The sequence below is a fragment of the Plutella xylostella genome, chromosome 14 (assembly GCF_932276165.1).
Source record: "Plutella xylostella chromosome 14, ilPluXylo3.1, whole genome shotgun sequence".
NCBI lineage: Eukaryota > Metazoa > Arthropoda > Insecta > Lepidoptera > Plutellidae > Plutella > Plutella xylostella.
Window position 1 is genome coordinate 8,618,422 of NC_063994.1, and position 19,176 is coordinate 8,637,597.

The window sequence follows — 19,176 nt, forward strand, 5'->3', positions numbered from 1 at the left end:
AAATAACTATCCCACCAGTTTCTCAGCCCATGACATTCTCTTCTCCAAAATAATAATAAAAATAATATTCAAATTTTTCTTAAACAGTTCTTGAAATCTAGGTCTGTCTTTTCCTTCACCACACTTCGATTCTTGATCACTATAATCATCACTTTCTGTCTCAGAAAATACTAGAAAATCGTCTTCTACATGGTTGTTGTTTTTCTTGTTTCTGTTTATTTTTATTTTTAGTTGTCTCAGCGGGTACTTAGTTCTGTTGATGCTTTATCTTTGATAATTATCGTTTTTTTGTTTGTTGCGGCTACTTGTGCGTGCGACGTTGTTAACGTGGGGGGTAAAGGAATGTCATCTTGGCTGTGTATAGTTACTAGGAAATCCTCTTGGAGCAACGGCGGAGCAGGCTGGGGTGCAGGTGGTACATATAATGTTTGAGCTCTTTTATAGGTACAGTTGAATTCTAACATTAGTTCACGTAGCTTTTTTTCTTTAATATATGATTTTCACATATTGGTGTTGTTCAGTAATACAAATTATGTCTACGTCGTATTGTTCTAAAAATAACTCTAGCATTAGAAGTTTGCGAGAACGCCCCTGAATGTTCTGGTGTACAACTCTCAGTTGCTTATCTCTTGTCATGCATGGCAGTTTAAATTTACAAAAGTATTGCTACTAACTATCGTATCAGTTAGTCCTACTTCTGTTATACTTATACTACTTATAACAGGGTCATATTATAAGCTAACAATTTAGCTATCTGTCGCTTATAAAACTTAGGTACAAATAATGTCAAAATAAAATTATGAATAAATTTATTTGTATCGAAATACATAATTCTTTCTCCGTCACCAAAGGTCATGTTAAATAATAACATATTTAAAATTTTAAATCACTTATGTAATTATTCTGCTTTGCAGTCCGTGAGGCGTAAGGGAAAACACATATAATGGTTTTCCTAACATTCATAGAAGAAAGTGCGTCATAACATTGAATTAAGTCCTCTTTCTTTACTTCTATGCTATTTCCTCCTAGTAGTTGTAGTATTCAAGCTGTATTGCCCTGACACTATCTACAATTAGCTTAAATGAGGCACCTGTCATACATATAGGTACTAACTAGTGATGTAACGAATATTCGCATTCGCGAATATTCGCATTTTTTTGGATATTCGCATTCGCATTCGCAAAATTTTGTGCGAATGTTTGCGAATATCAGTACTTATTAAAAAACTATTTGAAAATAATGGTAGATAGGTTAACAAAATCTAAATCCATTGGTCTATAACCTTTTTATTACAAGTTACCCTGTTAATCACATTTCCAGTCTTACTTTATCATTTGGTATTATTTTTTTACTTTGGGAAATGAAACTATTATATTATAGTTAATAGTTTCATAAGACCTAAACATAATAAAAAAGCGTATTTTGACAGTATACAGGGTTATTTGCAAGTAGACCTGATCCTTTCAGGAGGTGATAGAGGAAGGCCTTTTTCAGTCGATTGATCCCTATATTGCATTATCCAAAACTTAACCATTTCTAAAATATTTAATATTTAAGTTTTTTTTTTTGTCAATTTGTTATGCTTAACACCGAAAATAAAAAAACTAGTTAAATTTCAATATTTTTTTAGTTTTTTTGCGTAAAAAAGTGTAAAATAATCAAATGTGCATTAATTGACTTAAATTAGACATAATACTTACCTCAAAAGAGTTTTTTTTTAAATATTCACAACGTAAAAAAAAGTTTAATTTAAAAAGAATACCATACGACAATTTTTTACGCACTTCGGCTTTAAAACATTATCAACTTATAAGCTTTCAAATAAGATATTTCAATATCAAATCGATTTAGGTATCACCAACATATGGCCAAAACAACCAGCACAGGCGGACAAAATTCAATAGGAAAACTAACAATATTAGCCCAATTTAAAGGTAAAAAGTGTGATTGTTTTCAGTCCTGTTGACTTTAGTATGGAAACCTCTATTGAGTTTTCTCCGATTTCTGTGGTTGTTTTGGCCATATCTTAGTGATACCTAAATCGTTTTGATATTGAAATATCTTATTTGAAAGCTTATAAGTTGACAATGTTTTTAAGCTGAAGTGCACAAAAAATTGTCATATGACATTCTTTTTTAATTTAACTTATTTGTTTTTACGTTTTGAATATTTTTTTTAATGTTTAACTATTTTGAGGTATTGTGTCTAATTTAAGTCCATTAATGCACATTTGATTTTTTTAATTAGTTAATTTTAGGTGTCACTTATTTATGCAAAACAACCAAAAAAGTTAATGAAATAGTTTTTTTTTTATTTTCAGTTTTAAGCTTAAATTTTTTGAAAAACGTAAAAATCTTACATATTCAATATGTTAGAAATGGTTAAGTTTCGGACAATGCATTATAGGGTTCAATCGACTGAAAATGTCTTCCTCTATCACCTCTTGAAAGGATCAGGTCTACTTTACCAATAACCCTGAAGTGTCAGAGCAAGACAGCCATAGATTTAAATATTTTAAATGTTTCGTGTAAGTCGTCCTCAGAAACCGCACACAGTCGCAATGTGTCGTAACAGTTACGGGGCTAACTAAAGTGTACTTTTAGAAAAAACTGCGACAATTATTGGCTAGTCTGATTCGGAATGCGTCTTGAACGGAATGTACCTCGTCCAGTACTAGATAGTCACCAAACCATGCAAATGGCCCCAAATTTTAACACAAACTGAATATTCGCATTCGCATTCGCGAATGTCCAAAAACACACATTCGTTACATCACTAGTACTAACTACTTTTTGCCTGAGATAGTCATTCAGCATATGGGCCATACTCGTATTACTACTTAACTTATCAGAGAACATACTTAATAATGTACATGTAGTTGTAAACGTGCGTTGAGCGCTTGTCAACATGTTTATAACATATACTTAAACATAAACTGTATCCACATCTATAGGGATGCCTAATTAAGGTGTATCTTACTATAAAAAAATACATTGGATAATTTTTTATAATTATTAATTGAAATAATCACCCCTTAAATTAAATAAACCCAAGGCCAAAGGTGCCACGACCGCGCCCACGACCGTGACCGCGCCTGCCGCGCCCTCCCCCACTGCTCCCGCGGGCATGGCGCCCGCCGCGCCCCCGACCACGCGCCGCGGGCGGCCCTTGCCACCACCGCGGGCTCTCCACAAACTGAAAATAAGAAAATTCTAAGTATTTTCTAAGTATTAAATCACATCAGAGGAGTTGGCAGTGGTAAACTGATTTAAAAAGGGCAAATTATAACTACTTTTATACTGTAGATAAATAACAAATTTGGACGCGTGCGTAAAGTGGGAACTTGTAAAATTGATCATAAGCATTAAAATTACTTCATTGTTGCGGCTGCGGCACCGGCACTACCGCCGGAGTCGTTGGTGACTGGGCAGCCGGCGGCGACGGCACTACCGGTGGCGCCGTTGGTGGCTGGGCAGCCGGTGGCGTGGCCCTGTAAACCCATATATCGCAAGTGGTTAGCCAGCAATTTGCTGCGTGCTTCCTGTATCAATCATAAATTTGGCATTCTTTGAACTTTTTATTTTAATATAGGGCAATAGTAATTTCAATTGTAGCCCTGTTTCGAGGCATTGACTCAAAAATTTATCTCGTCTGATTCTTTAGAAGGGTTGTTCTACGCGTAAAGTTCGTATTTTTATTTCCTCTTCCATCACTATCTCAAGTGCCTGTTCTAAGGTTTCTGGGGCTTTAAGCCTTACTATCATAAGTGGTTCCGGTAAGTTATAAAGAAATACATTAAAGGCTGTGTTGTTATAATTTTTACTTTTCTATCTTTTAATTCAGTATTAGTATAGTCTTGTAACTTCGCAAATAAGTTACTTCGCGTTGATTGAATTCTAATTACAGAATTCCTGATTTTTTCATAAGGTCTAATTTTCATGGTTTCTAGTTTTATAGTTTAAGGAATATTATTGTCTGCTAAATAATAACACAGGTAAAAGTTAAGTCACTGTAGGTATATTGTCAATTAACACTATTTAAGTTAGGTTGGCAGGCAGGCACCCGGGACGCGACCGGTAACCGACTGGCTAACCTCCTGCTACGTCACCGCGTGTTCGACATAAAACGCTGACGCTACACTAGCCCCCCTTTAAGATTTTTGAAAAAAAAAACCCAAAAAAATTTTTCAAAAAAATAACAAGAATAATAAATGTCCAAGAAAATAATTGACCACATTGAGTTGGACTATACCTTCGCTAAGTTACTTATCATAACATAACAGTTGACGTCTCTAATTACAATCAGCAAATTCCTAGCTAGATGGTGCGCCTGCCAACTGATACATCGTATGCTTATGATAAAACTTATGTTCATTACTCTATAACTAACATGAAATTATTTTAACACGAGAAACTGGTTAAAGTAAGTAAGTACATTATTTATTTTATCGGGTTTAGACCTCCGGTATAGAAACAAAAAAAATATTAAAAAAAAAATACATATATATTTTTCGGAAATCCCAAAAACAAAATTTATAATTATGATAACACTCTACGCCGTGAACACAACTTTATGCGGCGTTGTTGCTTGAGCGGCACCCACGGGTTGGGCTTGGCCCGCGTGTGCTTGCATCTGTTTTACAATCCAATTCTTGGTTCTCGCATTACACCTTTGATACCCAAAATATAAGATCACCAATAACACTATAGCTAGAGCAACACACGACACAATAGTTAGTTGTTTAACTTGGATCTCGACATTGCCTTCGGCACTTGCACTCGCATTTTGTGCGATAATAATTTCTTTACTTTGAGACTTCCCCATATTGATTCTAATTGCGCTGCTTTACAAAAGTTTATTATAATTTTCAAAAATACAGCGGTACAATAATTGGCAATGTGTGAAGTCGAGGTAGATGAGAGAGTGACGGTGCTGGTAGGAGGGTGGCGGCCGCCGGCCCTCGCGCATCCCTTCCATGGTCATCGTTAGTTCTCGTGGCTGCCAACAGATGGCGTTAGGTGCGTCGACAACAGTTTAATATTATTAATCATTTGACCTACTAATTGCATTGTGCAATAACTAAATACAGAATACCTACATCATAATGTACATAATTAGCATGTATGTCTCTACGGACGTGCTTATTTTGCGAATCTAACTGGTTTTTTTTTACAATTCTGCCTGAACGTGATACTTTGACCGGCTGGTCTTGCTTCTTAATAATAGGCCTTAATGCTAGGGTTCTATTATCTAATACCGAAGGATCGCTAATAACATCATCCTTTGTTGACAAAGTCTCACTTTGCGTGGGCGGCACTTGGCTCGATATCTCCGGGTCAAGTAAATACTTAAGTCGGTCAATGGAAACGGCCCTAAACTTCTCAGCACCCCCGTTCTTCTTTCTGGAGCGAGAGTTACTCCTTGTAAAAGAGAGATGTGTTGGTTGGTTAGCCCATACTGCGTAATATTCTGGGTATTTTCTTGCCTTTTCTGGACTACTGTTCCTTTTCCATCCCTGTCTCGTTTCACCCCTCGTTTGGCAACGGAATCTCTCACTCTGAAGCGCATAACTCCCGTTCTTACTTCATCATAAAAAGATCGAAATAGAGTGATGAGCTCTACAATCGGAGTGCATATTAGGAAATTTATTTTGATACCTTTGGCTTTAATCTTTTCTACCACCGATTTCACCGACACTTCGATACCGTCTATGGTGGCTAAATATCGTAAGAACCTGTCATGACCAGCTTTGTCGTTTCGTTTTCCTCTTTTCGGAGACACGTGTAAACGGTCATAAGGAAGCCTGCGATCTCATCAGATAGATCCAAGTCAATCCTCTTTAATTTGAGGTCGTTCTGAAGATTGCCACATTTAGCCGTCCCCATTTCGTCAACGATTATTTGTACTATTCCATTAATCTTATCAATCTCAGCATCCCTTTCCTGCATGTTGTTGTCGTCTGTTTCCATTTTTGATGTGCTGGGCTCTGTATTTTTTTGATTTTTGGTACCTGCTTTACTTATTTAATTATAATCTCTGTTCTTGCACGTTAAAAAATGGAAACAGACGACAACAACATGCAGGAAAGGGATGCTGAGATTGATAAGATTAATGGGAAAATTTTATAAATAAACAAACAAAATGCCTAAAACTAGTTAAAATGCCTTTCCCCTGCAAAATTATAGCAGATTTCAACTGTGAATTATCTGAATGTCCCAGAGCGTTGCCGGCCCCAGCCACGGAGGCTAACGGAGCTCCAGCCACGACTATATAAGATGCCCCTTATGCCCCTAAGACTGCAACGCACGGTACAAAGGTCAGAGAGGTGTGAACATCCACATCGGGAAAACCCACACCACTAACCCGCCCTCACAACCACCCACCCCACCATTAAACGCGAATACCACCACCCCATCTGAGGAACCTTTACACGAGCAGCTGATAAATGTAAAAAAAGACATCCAGTAGTAAAAAGAATCCCACGGGGTGCCCGCCTAAGCGTAGCAAACAAACTCAGCAGTGTACTTAGACTCGTCATCGATGAAAACTCAATAGATTCGTGGAAATCCCTGTTTTTTTTCACTTACCGAACCCTACATATAGATGAAACCACAAGAAGACACACCTCTCTGATCCAAGCAATAAAAAACAATTGCTCAAACCCGCCCTCCGAAATCTTTTTGCAAATATACGATTGCGGTTCTTTAGAGTTAAATGACACTACTGACCCAGCACAGCGAGCAGTGTAAGACTGGTGACTTGAATAATTAATTCTTTTACCGCCCACAAACTTCGCGATAACGGTGTTGAAAACTTCTGCAATGTTACTATTTACATCATATATTAGGCTTTTGGCATTATTTACTAATCTGGTCATAATTTTTAAGATTGCAGTAAAAATGTTGCTAGACTTCATTTCATCTACAAAATCTTGTTCGTTTTGATCAATGTTTTTGCAAAAGTAAGGTTTACATAACTTGTGATTTCCAAAAACATGGTTTGGTGCATTTATTAGGTCTTGTTTTAGTTCAATAACTTTTTGGTTAAAATCTATGTCTTTGGTGTTAATGTGTTTGACAGCCCCTTTTACAGACCTACGTAAGTGCAGTATATTTTTACCAAGAAGTTTACGGTATTTTATTGGGTAGTTAGTGTTTTTTGTTAGCTCGTCAAGTTTTGTTGAAAAATTTCTTAACAGGTGATTGGTACACTCTATTTTTTCTACCAACAAGTTCCCATATGGTTTTGACTCTAAAATGCTCTTATATGTACTAATTTCGAGTATATCAGGCCCTGGTTAGGCAAAGAGTGCTTAAAACCCTCAACTAATGCCACGGATTCCATGCCACTCGACGGCCCATCGTAGTTTTTAAAACACGTGTGATTGGGAACTGGCAATTTTTTGTTTTCAGAACGTGCACAAATCATGCAGTATTTATTTTTAACAGCCATGTAGAGGACTTTTTGTTCGGTATCCAATTATTACCGCAGCACTCGACAAAGCGTTGTAATTTTTCTTAAATGATCTTTTTGACCAACATCCGTCAGCAACAACGGTTATCATAGGTACTCCATCTGAATTAACATTACCATCTGGCACAGCTAAATCAAATTCTTCTTTTGCTGCTTCCTCCATGCATTTTTCTTTTGCCGTTTCCCATAGTTCACAGACTCTTGCGTGACATTTGGCATACAAATGGTCTGACATAGAAGGTATCTCACGTGAAGCAGATACCTGTTCTAAGCCCGCGTGTCCAACACCAATAGACATGAAAGCACTTACAACATTTTCGTTTAGGTCGAATTCATTTTTATCTTCAGATTTTTTACAGTTCTTTAAACTCAATTTAAGGTTGCACATTTGGAAAACAAACTCAAATTTAGACACAAATCCCTTCCTTTTTTCTCCTAATAGTTTCAAATGATTAAAGTTACAACCTAATGGAGAGTTATGATGTGATATTTCTAGTTACTGTTCATATAAATACATAAAATCTACAATTCTACTTCCACCGATTCTGATTTCATTATTTGTTTTCTTCTGGTTGTACTGTAGAAACTTCTTCATTTGATTCAGCTGGCGAATGAGGTATGGGAAGCTAGAAATAAACAAATTATCAAATTAAACTATTTCATAAAAGTATTGTGCTATTTATCCTACAACTAGGTTCAGGATACCTATACATAATTACTTCGGTATATTGTGCAATAAAAGAATATATATATAAATAAATACCTTTTAGAATTTAATGTTTGTAACTTACATTTGAATTACTTTGCGTCTTAGTTATAGCAGCAAGCCTCTGAATATTTTGTTTTTCATTCAACGATTCAGCCGGCGGTGAATGAGATGTAGAAAGCTAAAAATTAAACACATTATTAAATTAGATTAATGTAAAAGTGTTGTGCCAACTAGTATTTATCACACGATCAAGTTTGGGATACCTTGATGAGTTTATAAGTTTACAACTTACATTGGTATTATCTGTCGTCTTAGGTATTGAAGCACGCCTCTGTAGTTTTTGTATTTTGTCAAACGATAGTCTATTAAAAAAATAAAAAACCGACTTCAAAAAACCACGTGGTTTTTTGAAGTCGGTTTTTTATTTTTTTAAATTTTTATTTTATAGTTTTTAGTTTATTTGCAATAATTTTTAATCAAAAGTAAGATGCAAATGATACCAAAAAGTCCTACTAATCAATACGAATCATTCAAGCCTAAACACGAGGTAGTTGCTATATACCGTTGAGGAGTTCCCTTGACTGCCTTCCGTTTCCATCAGCAGATCAGCTCAAGGTCACCATCATATTTTATTGTTATAAGAACTATATTTACTAATCGGTTAATATGTGTCCAAAATGGAAATTCATACCCTGTTTTTACCCCTTTACCCACCCTTAGGGGTGAGATAAAATTCTGAAAAAAAAATGGGACCACCTGGAAGCTCAACCCAATACAACAAAAAAAGAATTTTCAAAATCGGTTCATAAACGGCGGAGTTATCGGTGAACATACATTAAAAAAAATATATATTAAAAAAAAAAATATCCCGACGAATTGAGAACCTCCTCCTTTTTTTGAAGTCGGTTAAAAATAGAAGAAAAAACGTAAGTAAATAACCTTTATTTAGTGTTAGGACTATACGCTTATATGACGCTTGGTTTTTTACGTTTTACAACAATGAAATAATAACTTGTTCGATACTCCATAAGTATAGCAACAACGTCATTATTGTTTAGAAAACTATGTATTTGTTATTCCGTAGGAGTAGAAATACGCCTAAAAGAATAAAATAATGGTAACCACGCCCATGACTAACCTTTCGATGTTTTATCCTCTAATTTATCAATTTTCCTTCTCAGTTTTCGTAACTGCTTTTCCAAATCGTCTTTTCTTTTGCGTTTTCCCATGATTTTAATGATTTTTCACTGTAAAAAACACAAAATTAAATTTATAACGGGAGCGATAGTGACGCCTCAAGTGACATAAGAAATGAATGAAGACCATAGATAATAGAGCGGGGAGCTACATTTGGGAGCGTTCATGTTGGTACAAAACTTTTATTTCATATAGATTTTTTTTTAGATTAAGATTTACACGTATGTGACGCCCTTAGGTAACCTGGAAAAATACTACCTTAGTGAAATAGTTCATCACCGAGGACGAGACAACAACATGTATAATCTCTAGATGGCTTATCTTTGAAAACGTCCAACCATTAACCATATTCACAGTGTTCAAATTCTGATAATTTTTGAATAAATGTTTCTGTTAAATTTTCATAAAAATCTGATCAACAAGCACCTTCCTGCACTATCTCGAATTAAGTTATAAATGTTTTTAGTTCCTCTTTATCAGTTTTAGGTAAAGTAAGCAAAGAGTTCAAAATTCAGTCTTATACAATTATGTTCTAAAATAAATAAAATAATAATAATAAAATTCTGTTTTTGAATGCTGTGGCAATTATATTAACATTTGGAATACTTGTCTTTATATTACTATTTGCTTTATGAATATTCGTTCTTAGGTGATTATGATAGCGACTTTTAAGTATAATAATTCCACAATCATTGCATTTAATACTTCTATTATTCATGTGATTTGTGTCCTCCTCTTTTGATTGAACTGGAATATATAAAAAAAAAACATGAAATGTATTTTATAAGTATACGTATATTATAGTATTTTTCTTGTATCTAACAGTAAGTAAGTAAGTATTTTAAAATAGGCATAAAAAATTATTGGAATAAACAATGTTATAATAATAATACCTATGCATAATAAAAACAATTGATAAAAGAATAATAATGTTATGAATAAAAAGTTATTTATGTACTGTTATAGTAAGAAGACATAAATGGTGGAGGACATTTTTTTAAATCTTTTTTGCTCGCTTTTATAAACTCATCGAGACATTTACAACTTTCTGAGTTGGTATCAAGCTGATTTTTTACGGTGACAATGGCATGGCGCCATCTACTCATTGAATCACTTTGAATTTCGGATGTTTTGTACACCTTTAGTTCTATATAATGCGATCCAGTTTTATCGTCATTTGTTTGTCGTGAGTGGCCATTCGCTAAACGTCGGGTAAAATAGTTGTAAATCGGCGCCGTACCAGGTTTCTTCGTTTCCTCGAACTCTTCATCATCGCTGTCGCTGCCAAATAAGTCCCTGGCTGTTGATTTTTCAACTACAGGCACGGGGTTGATTGTGGTAGTCATCCTCTTCTTGCATGATGGTTCACCCATCAGTGAAGGCATAGACTTCCCAGCACGTTTCTTTTCAGTCTTGCGATCAACGCTGCCCTCTCGCTCATCCTCGGAGGGGAACAACTGCTCTGCCGTGGCGCTGGAACAAGCTTTCACGATCTTTGACCTATAAAAGAAATGATAAAAATAGTTATTATACATATTCACATAATTCCATTTTTTATAATTATCTAGTGGAATTAAAAAAGTATTCAAATAGAGAATATAGCTGTGAGATCCATGGAATACCAAATAACTGTGAAAAATAAGGTGAGGTATATAGTTTAAAAAACCAATCAGAGTATATATATTATTATAATTGCTGGCTACTTACATAATGATATTTTCCTTCAATACACTTGCACTTGAAATGAGGTTGGCGCTTGAGTTCTGGAATAGATGTAAATATAACAAATTAATAAAACATGACAACAAAAATACGATTAAAAAGTATAACTGTATAAATGAATAGATACTCAGAATGAATTAATACTCAGAATGATTACTTACAGTTGAAGCTCTTAGGATTTCTTGAAGCTGCTGGACTCCAGAGAAGACTGTGATTGATCCATCCAAATGTATGGCTTAAATAACCCACAAATCTACGTCACGGGTACCATAACGAGGATCTGCAATCTACTTTTAAGGGTAAAGTGCTGATCTGTATAATCTGTAAACATTATTCCTACAACACTAGCATGCTTAGTGGCTTATCGTCGGGCCGTCGCTACGCCGCTCCACGCCTACAAGCTACTTTCGGCACGCCGCTCCCGCCTACAGAGGACTTTCACTACGCCGCTCCGCAATTTTATTCACTTAAGGGCATGCTATGTCGAAATATTTAATTCCAAACATTGTATTCAAGGTTTAAACTGTATGTTTTGACTTTAACTTACTATGTATTAGTAGGTAAATATTGTATTATATTATATACGTAGTATTATACATTATGTTTAATATATCTATTGTATTAGATACATACATATAGTATATAGGTTAGGTATAGATATATGTAAGTACATTTCATATACCTATGTTGTATTGCTCTATCTACTGCATTTTTTCATAGACAACTATTATGGGAAAAATCTCTCTATATAAATAAAAAAAACATGTTCGTTACTATGCTTAAAAATCGTTAAAGGCTGAACCGATTTCGCTTTTTCACGCCAACTAGCGGTAAGTAGCTGTACTAGCTCTGCGCCATACAAAACTGCATTTTCGATTTCTTTTATCTGACCATTCAAAAAAATAAAGGCCTAAGGCCCTAAGGGCTGATTTTTCAATGGTTAGATAATAGTTATCTGGGGAATAATTCTGGATTTCAGTCTCGTCTAAATGTTTTGTATTAGAAAGGGACAGCAATAACTTTATTCGTCAGATAACACTTATCTATTGAAAAATCAGCCTTTAGGCGGTTAGCAGGTAGGGGCTGGATGAGGAAGGCCGAGGACCAAGTGTTTTGGCACTACTTGGGAGAGGCCTATGTCCAGCAGTGGATGATTATCGGCTGATGTTGATAATGATGATTCATTAATATTGGACTGTAAATATTTATGACATGAAAAAGGTAAAAAAAATAATTAAATCAATGAAACACATATTTATGGTGATCTCTTTCTTCATTTATTAAATCTGATCAATAAATTTATGCCCCGTATGGTTGAATAATTGATTAATATTACTAGTTTAATTCAAGTTAATTTGAAGTGAAGTTAATTTATCAAATAATAATGTTATTCTTTCTGATATAGGTAGACGATATTGGTTTAAGGTACCTAAATAATAAATATTTATACGATGAATAAAAACATTTGACTTCAACTTCTTTTAAATGTATAAAAATATAACCAAAAATCAGTCTTCAACTCTGAATATTTTTATAAAAATCAGTCTTATCCGTTTTATGTATAGTAAAAAATTAAAAAAATAATAAATATATGTACAAAAATAAGTCTTAAATTCTGCAATAATTGTATAAATGTATATTATCAGTCTAAAAATCAATAAAATCTCAAAAATCAATAAAATAAAAAAAAACAATAAAATCACAAAAATCAATAATAATGTATAAAATAAAATTAGGCAAGTTCAGTAAAAATCAGACGCTATTGTTTTAAATGATAATGGGCACAAATATAGGGAAGCTGGGACCATCACCAATAGAAATGAGTGATATGTCGTTGAAAAGGTATTTTTTTGCAGAATATGAATAACGGAAGCGCTAGTCCTGATTTACTGTCCAATTAGAATAATCGTACCTTGAAAGTTTTTATATTTTATTTGTAATTTTAATGTGTTTGATATTTTTTCACATTCATTTTTAATTTTTATAACAAAATGATCATCTTTCATTATAATATTATATTTGTTTATTCTCTCAGTAAATAAAACCAGTTGAAAGTTATTTCTCCCATTTTGATTATATACGTGTATTACGCCCTAACTGTCATCAGGAGAGAGAGTGTAATGCCATAGAAAAATACTTCCTTCCGACAAATATATTTCAAAATGGACAACTTATACGGATTTGTCGTCATAATATTTTTTTGCTATCTTGAAAAGAGCTATCCAACGATGTATGTATGACTCATCTTTATTGGACATAGGTCCCAAAACGCCCATTGTCATTTGTAATGAATTTTACGCGAGTGAGTCGCTGAAGGCACTCCTCAATGTCAATTTTTTCAGAAGTTAAGTCCTCGAGAATCTTCTGAATAACCACGTCTTTCGAATCTGTACGACGACGCTTTCTCGAAACTTCGTCGACGTGGTTATTGAATCTCTCAATCTGAAAATCAACATTTTCAGACTCATCGTGAAGAATCTCGAGGACTAGGTTAAGCGACGGATTTTTACTGAATCTCCGGTTTATCCTACTATGCCATCCTTCCACGTGATTAGTGGTTCTGAACTTCTCACCATAACAGGTGACAAGTTCAGAATTCACAGAATTGATCCATTGGCTGGACTATACTGCTTAAACGCGTCAGCGGCAACTACACTAGGCGAATCATGAAGCAAGTATAGCCAACCATCGGTCAACCAATCACGAGGAAGGTAGGCTAAAGCAGTGCACTGCCTAACATACTGCTTACCTTGCGATGTGTCAGTGAGCCCGATTTTGGCTGCTTTTCTCCATAGTGCCTGGCAGTAGTGAAAAAAACAGCCATTAATCTCCGCTTCAGGAATTACCTCACGTATTGCATTGTGCTGCAACTTCATAGTCTATTTTATAGTGTGTAGGTTTGAGATTGTGTAAATGAGATCTAAGAAGTTGAAACAACCTGCAATACGTGTCTTGTGTTTTATTAGGCAAAAGAGCATAGATGATCAGGACAACGTCACCGTTGCCCAAATCCCCGTGGATGGTGTAAAGCTGGAAGAAGGGCTTCGGGGAGATTCTGAATGTTCCATCCACGTAAAAACGAGTGATTTGTCCCAAAAATCTTTTGCATTTTTGCGAAATAAAACACAAGATTTTTTCATCAGTCCCGTCTTCAAAACACAAGAAATCTTTCCAGTATGCTGAAATTTTAACGTCATTGAGAGCACTAAATTTAGATTTGCTAACTTCCAGAAATTTGTTGCGGGCCCTATAAAGTGAACTTTCCATTTTAGAAAAAGCGGGCAGCTCATCAACAAACACTGGTTGTTGCAAATCTTTGGTCATAGCTTCGTACAAAGCTAGAATGGGTCGCATGGACTCGCGAACTCTTTTTCGGCACTTATCGGGGACAACAGCCACGCGTTCCCCTTTGTCGTCGGGAATGCACGAGGTCAAATGAGGCGATTCCTGAGTTATTAGGTTCCTTTCCTTATTTAAAGTGAAGGAACCTGTGCACCTTCGTGTCGTGCATATCCACAAAGAGGAACCGTTTTTGTTGATCTTGTTTCTGTATATATTATAAATTATGCCTCCTTTTTTACTCTCAATGACGGTAAAACCCAGCTTTTGGTAGTTCTCATGGCATTCTGAAGACGGCAAAGACAAATTGGAATTTCCGGAAGCTGGGTCACTGCTACAGCAAGGTTCAGCTACAGTAACATTTGATCATGACGGCACAGGTTCCACGTTGACTTCGTCCACAGATGTATCTGTAAAAAATACAAATACGATCTAAAAATTCGGTTTTTGTGTTCCTAGGTTCCTACATGTTTTGATTATATTATACAGGGTGTTGCAAGAAGGGTATATTATTTTTTTCTCGTGAACTATTAATCTCCCATATATGAAACTTGGCAATAGCTACTGTATTAGTAGGTACTATACGTGTGATTATTTATAGGCAGTTTGTCTTAAGTCCGGTTTCTAAAGTCCTTCCGGCATAGTATACCCATACTTTCGTTATGCCGCGCGTAACATTTTCAATTTAATTATCAAGTAAGTACAGGTATATTATGACTATCTTACAGAAGCTACGAGTCAGGTTCAGTAAAGTTATCCCATGCTGCTGAAATTTTATGCGGGGACCTGTAACAGAAGTAAGACCTGTAATTCAGGAGTATGGCCAAAGGAGTCTTGATGTCGTTTTATGAACCTTTAGCTAGTATTGAGTAAGTAGTAAGTATTTAAGTAGGTAATTCTTGTGTATATTACCTAATTAATACCTTTGGATATATTAACCAATATATTTAATAATTTTATTGGTCGCTTTTCTGTACCTAAGTATACTATACCTTGTCCAATGTCCAATATCCATATTAGGGGAAGTGTAAGAACTTTATAGTTAGGGCAATAATTTTATGTCAGTAATAGTTTAATAATACATTTGCAAACAAATTTTATGGAATGTAAAAGATGAAAACCAAGAAAAAAATATAGGGTATATAACCAAATTCAAAATATATTGACTATATTTTGTTGTTTTCCATAAAAATTTTAGAAAAAATATTTTCCATTCACAGAAAAGCTATACCTGGATAGGAAGCGACGCATGCGGCGACTAATAATAAAGTACCGGTGATTGTAAATGTCCGCTGCTGGACATAGGCCTCTCGTAAGGCATGTCAAATATATATATATATATATATATATATATATATATATAAATAATTTAAAAAATCCGGTAGTGAGTGTCCCCTGATGGACATAGACCTCTCCTAAGGCACGACACTAAATACTATGAATTTATGATAATCCATCCAGATTTGACTTGGTCGGTTTCTACAGGGCAGCACATCTGACGCAGCGACCCGACTGTGTGGCAGTTCTTTCGCCGGTAACCGCAATGTGCTCGGGAAAATGATTTAAATCTTTATTTAACCGAGCACATGGTTTACCTATAATGACGTCTCTTGCAAGCTGGTCTGCGCCAAACTGCTGCCCCAATTCCTCCACCAGTTTATATCTGAACTGCCGGTGTGTCAGTTTTTTCTCCTGACCGTTACATGAATATATTATGTATGCATTTAAAATGGTCGTGTTCATTAGGCGCCTGAATACTTTTATGTACCATTTCATGCCTCGCTTCCTCTCCATTAGATACATGGTAAATTTTTGGTCTTTTAAGTCAACCCCGCCCATGAGTTGATTATAATTTTCCACTAAATCAGGTTTAGCCAAGGCCTCACCAGCTCGTTGTCCAGCTACCATGTTATCCTTGTGGAAAGACGACACTGTGGTAACTAATTTAACGTCTTTCCAAGAAAGAACAGATACATCACCACAGTGTCGACTTACCCTCGTCCCACGAGGTATTCTCGAGTCGGTGAGGTTTTTTTATGTCGTCGGGCGTATCAACTCGACGTCGATTCAACGTCCCGACAACATCAGTCCGACGTGACTTTAAAAACCTGCTGAGTGGAACTGAATTATAAAAATTGTCCATGTATAAAGTATAGCCTTTACCTAGGTACTCCTGCATAAGTTTCAACACTATTTTAGCGGTTGAGCTAGTGAAGCCAAACATCGATTCTGTGGGTGCTGTGTCCTTCCCCGTGTAAATGGTTATATTGAGTACGTAGCCTGTTATACTCTCGCAGAGCTCATAACTTTTTATGCCGAAACGCGCTGCTTTAGTCCGGATGCATTGTATTTAGCTCAAATGTCCTTTCCAAAGCAGCAGCGATTCGTCAATAGCTACTTCTCTGCGAGGCGTATAAGCAGACTTAAATTTAGAATTAACGTAATCGATGATTGGCTTCACTTTCCCAACCTTTCTTGTCGGACCGTGCCTGACAATGATGTAATTATCGACAAAGTGAAGAAACTTAAGCAAAAGTAAAAATCGGTTTCTGGTCATCAGCCTTCGAAAATTTGGCATGGACGTAACTCCCAATGACCAATATTCATCGAGACGTCCACGCACACACATTGCCATGAGGATCATTACCCCCATTAGCCTATACATCTCAGGCACTGTGGTCTCAACCCAGTCGTGGACCCGCGACTTAGGGGGGAGGCCTGGAGTTTCTACCTCGGCCGCCGCTATGGTCTCCCATGCATATTTATTAGTCTGAAAAACTATTTCCTCCATAATAGGGTGGCCCCAAAATTGAGTGAACAAACCAGCTGGACTTGTTCCTTCAATTTTAGGACCAGACTGTTCCTGGAAGACCTCGCGTTCCCCCCTAAAAGTAGCATAATCGCTGGACCACACAAAATCACCAATTTCATGGTCCAACGCTGCCTCCCCATCACCATCAAGCCCCACCTCCCCTTGATCTTCGAAAATTTGCCGAAGCTCCTGCAACGTAATCTCCTCGTCGTCGTCGTCTATCTCGCTGCCCGAGTCAACAGCGAGACTTTCGGCCAACGCCGCGTCGAGGAGATTTTCATCCTATATATAACATGCCACACCTTAACCAAAATATTCCACACAAAACATGCAATAATTAGTAACGTATCATGTTAATAATCACACAAACAACAACAGCATACTTACAGGGTTGTCTTCGGCATCGATAGTGCTATGGGGCCCGAGGTGATCCACTACTTCAATTTCATCTGAAGTAGTGATGTTCTGGGGATTCCACGACTGCGAGAAGAAAAATCAAAAATGAATATGTTCAAACTCAAATATTCAATAATTGACTTATATTTTGTATACATTACATACTCTAAGTCTCCCTCCGGCCGTTCTTTCAATTATTACATTTTCTTGGACTCTTAAGTGTCCCATCTGGCGTCCTTTGGACACGTAAAGCCACGACTAATCCAGAACTTGTTGTTGGGTATGAGATGTCCATTTCTATAAAAAAAAAACATATTAACCATGATCACCATGTCAAACTCATCTACACCCCGAGACCATTCTAAAGAGCCTAAACACGGTGAGCCTACGTTGACTACAGCGAAGATCCTATGACCACCTTCGGGATCCATCATCAGACCCTGATCACCATGTCACAGTCATCTACACCCCGAGACCATTCTAAAGAGCCTAAACACGGTGGGCATACGATCACTACAACAAATTCACAATTTTCACCTTTCCTTTTTATTAGACTTGAACGCAGTAGCGGTTGCCATCTTTCGGCCAAAACTGGGTGAATTTTTTCGCCATAGGTGGGTACTTCATCAATCTTGTCGCCTAAGGCGCAAAGAAATTCAGCGTCCAGAACCGGTGCTACATCTTCGACTAATGTCGTGGTCTCACCCGCCTGTGCGTCAGGCTGTAGCGGAACAGACGGTCCGGGCTCGTTAATATCCATGATAGTCGTGGACTCCTCGACTTCGATTGGTTGCGATCCCGAGTCGAGTGATGCCTCAACCACTTGTGGGTCCATTGTGGGAACCCGCGCGCCGACTGTCTTGGCAGTTTCATACTCTCGACATCCATTGTCTGAAAAAAAGACAATGATTTTGTTTTTATTTTGAAAAGTAGAACCAGACACAGGCTCACGGTCTGTTTCAGGCTAGCGGTGCCTTCGTGATGACTCACGGCCATCCCCCAGGCTTATCTTTCCACGTATTGACTCACGGCTAATCCCTAGGATGCAATTTGGTACTATGTAGGAACTGACCTGATTCGTTTTCAGAACTCGACGAATCGGAATACACCACAAATCGTCGCCGGCTATTCTGCTGCTTTGCCTTCTTTTCTTGTAATTTTTGAATTTTTTCTTGATAAACTCGAATTTTTTCACTATTTCTTCTTTTCGGCATTTTTATCACAAAATGAGGGTAGATTTTTTTTCACTTGTTGTAAACAGAGTGCGCGTGCGCTCGTTGCCTCGCACGAAAAAAGAATGACGAACTGGAGGGTGATTCGTGTCACAAAAAACAACTTCGTTTTCATCTCGTTTTCAGATTTTTACGAACGAGCTATGAAATTGCGATTCACATGGCACTAAAAACAAGCTACATAGTAAGATCGTTTCGAGATCGCAAAATGAATGAACGGAATGGAGAATGACGCGATTCATGTCATTTTTGTTGAACTTTTTGATATCGCTTATCTGTCATATTTTGACGTTTTA

The 19,176-nt window shown here is 36.5% G+C and overlaps 1 protein-coding gene and 2 long non-coding RNA genes across 3 annotated transcripts; all 3 read right to left on the reverse strand.

The window, feature by feature from the left end:
* Positions 1–7,584: 7,584 nt before the first annotated feature.
* On the reverse strand, positions 7,585–8,544 carry LOC125489409. Its single transcript, XR_007266968.1, has 3 exons — positions 8,475–8,544; positions 8,265–8,360; positions 7,585–8,099 (listed from the first exon to the last, which is right to left on the reverse strand). It is a non-coding gene; the product is annotated as an uncharacterized LOC125489409 (long non-coding RNA).
* Positions 8,545–10,503: 1,959 nt separating this feature from the next.
* LOC119694381 lies at positions 10,504–11,739 on the reverse strand. The gene is made up of 3 exons (XR_007266966.1): positions 11,263–11,739; positions 11,087–11,142; positions 10,504–10,879 (listed from the first exon to the last, which is right to left on the reverse strand). It is a non-coding gene; the product is annotated as an uncharacterized LOC119694381 (long non-coding RNA).
* Positions 11,740–15,903: 4,164 nt separating this feature from the next.
* Positions 15,904–19,175, reverse strand: LOC119694285 (piggyBac transposable element-derived protein 4). Its single transcript, XM_048625234.1, is given in 3 exon segments — positions 15,904–17,732; positions 17,814–18,539; positions 18,721–19,175. A coding segment is annotated over 1 exon segment (816 nt). The 5' UTR covers positions 17,232–17,732; positions 17,814–18,539; positions 18,721–19,175; the 3' UTR covers positions 15,904–16,415.
* Position 19,176: the final 1 nt, after the last annotated feature.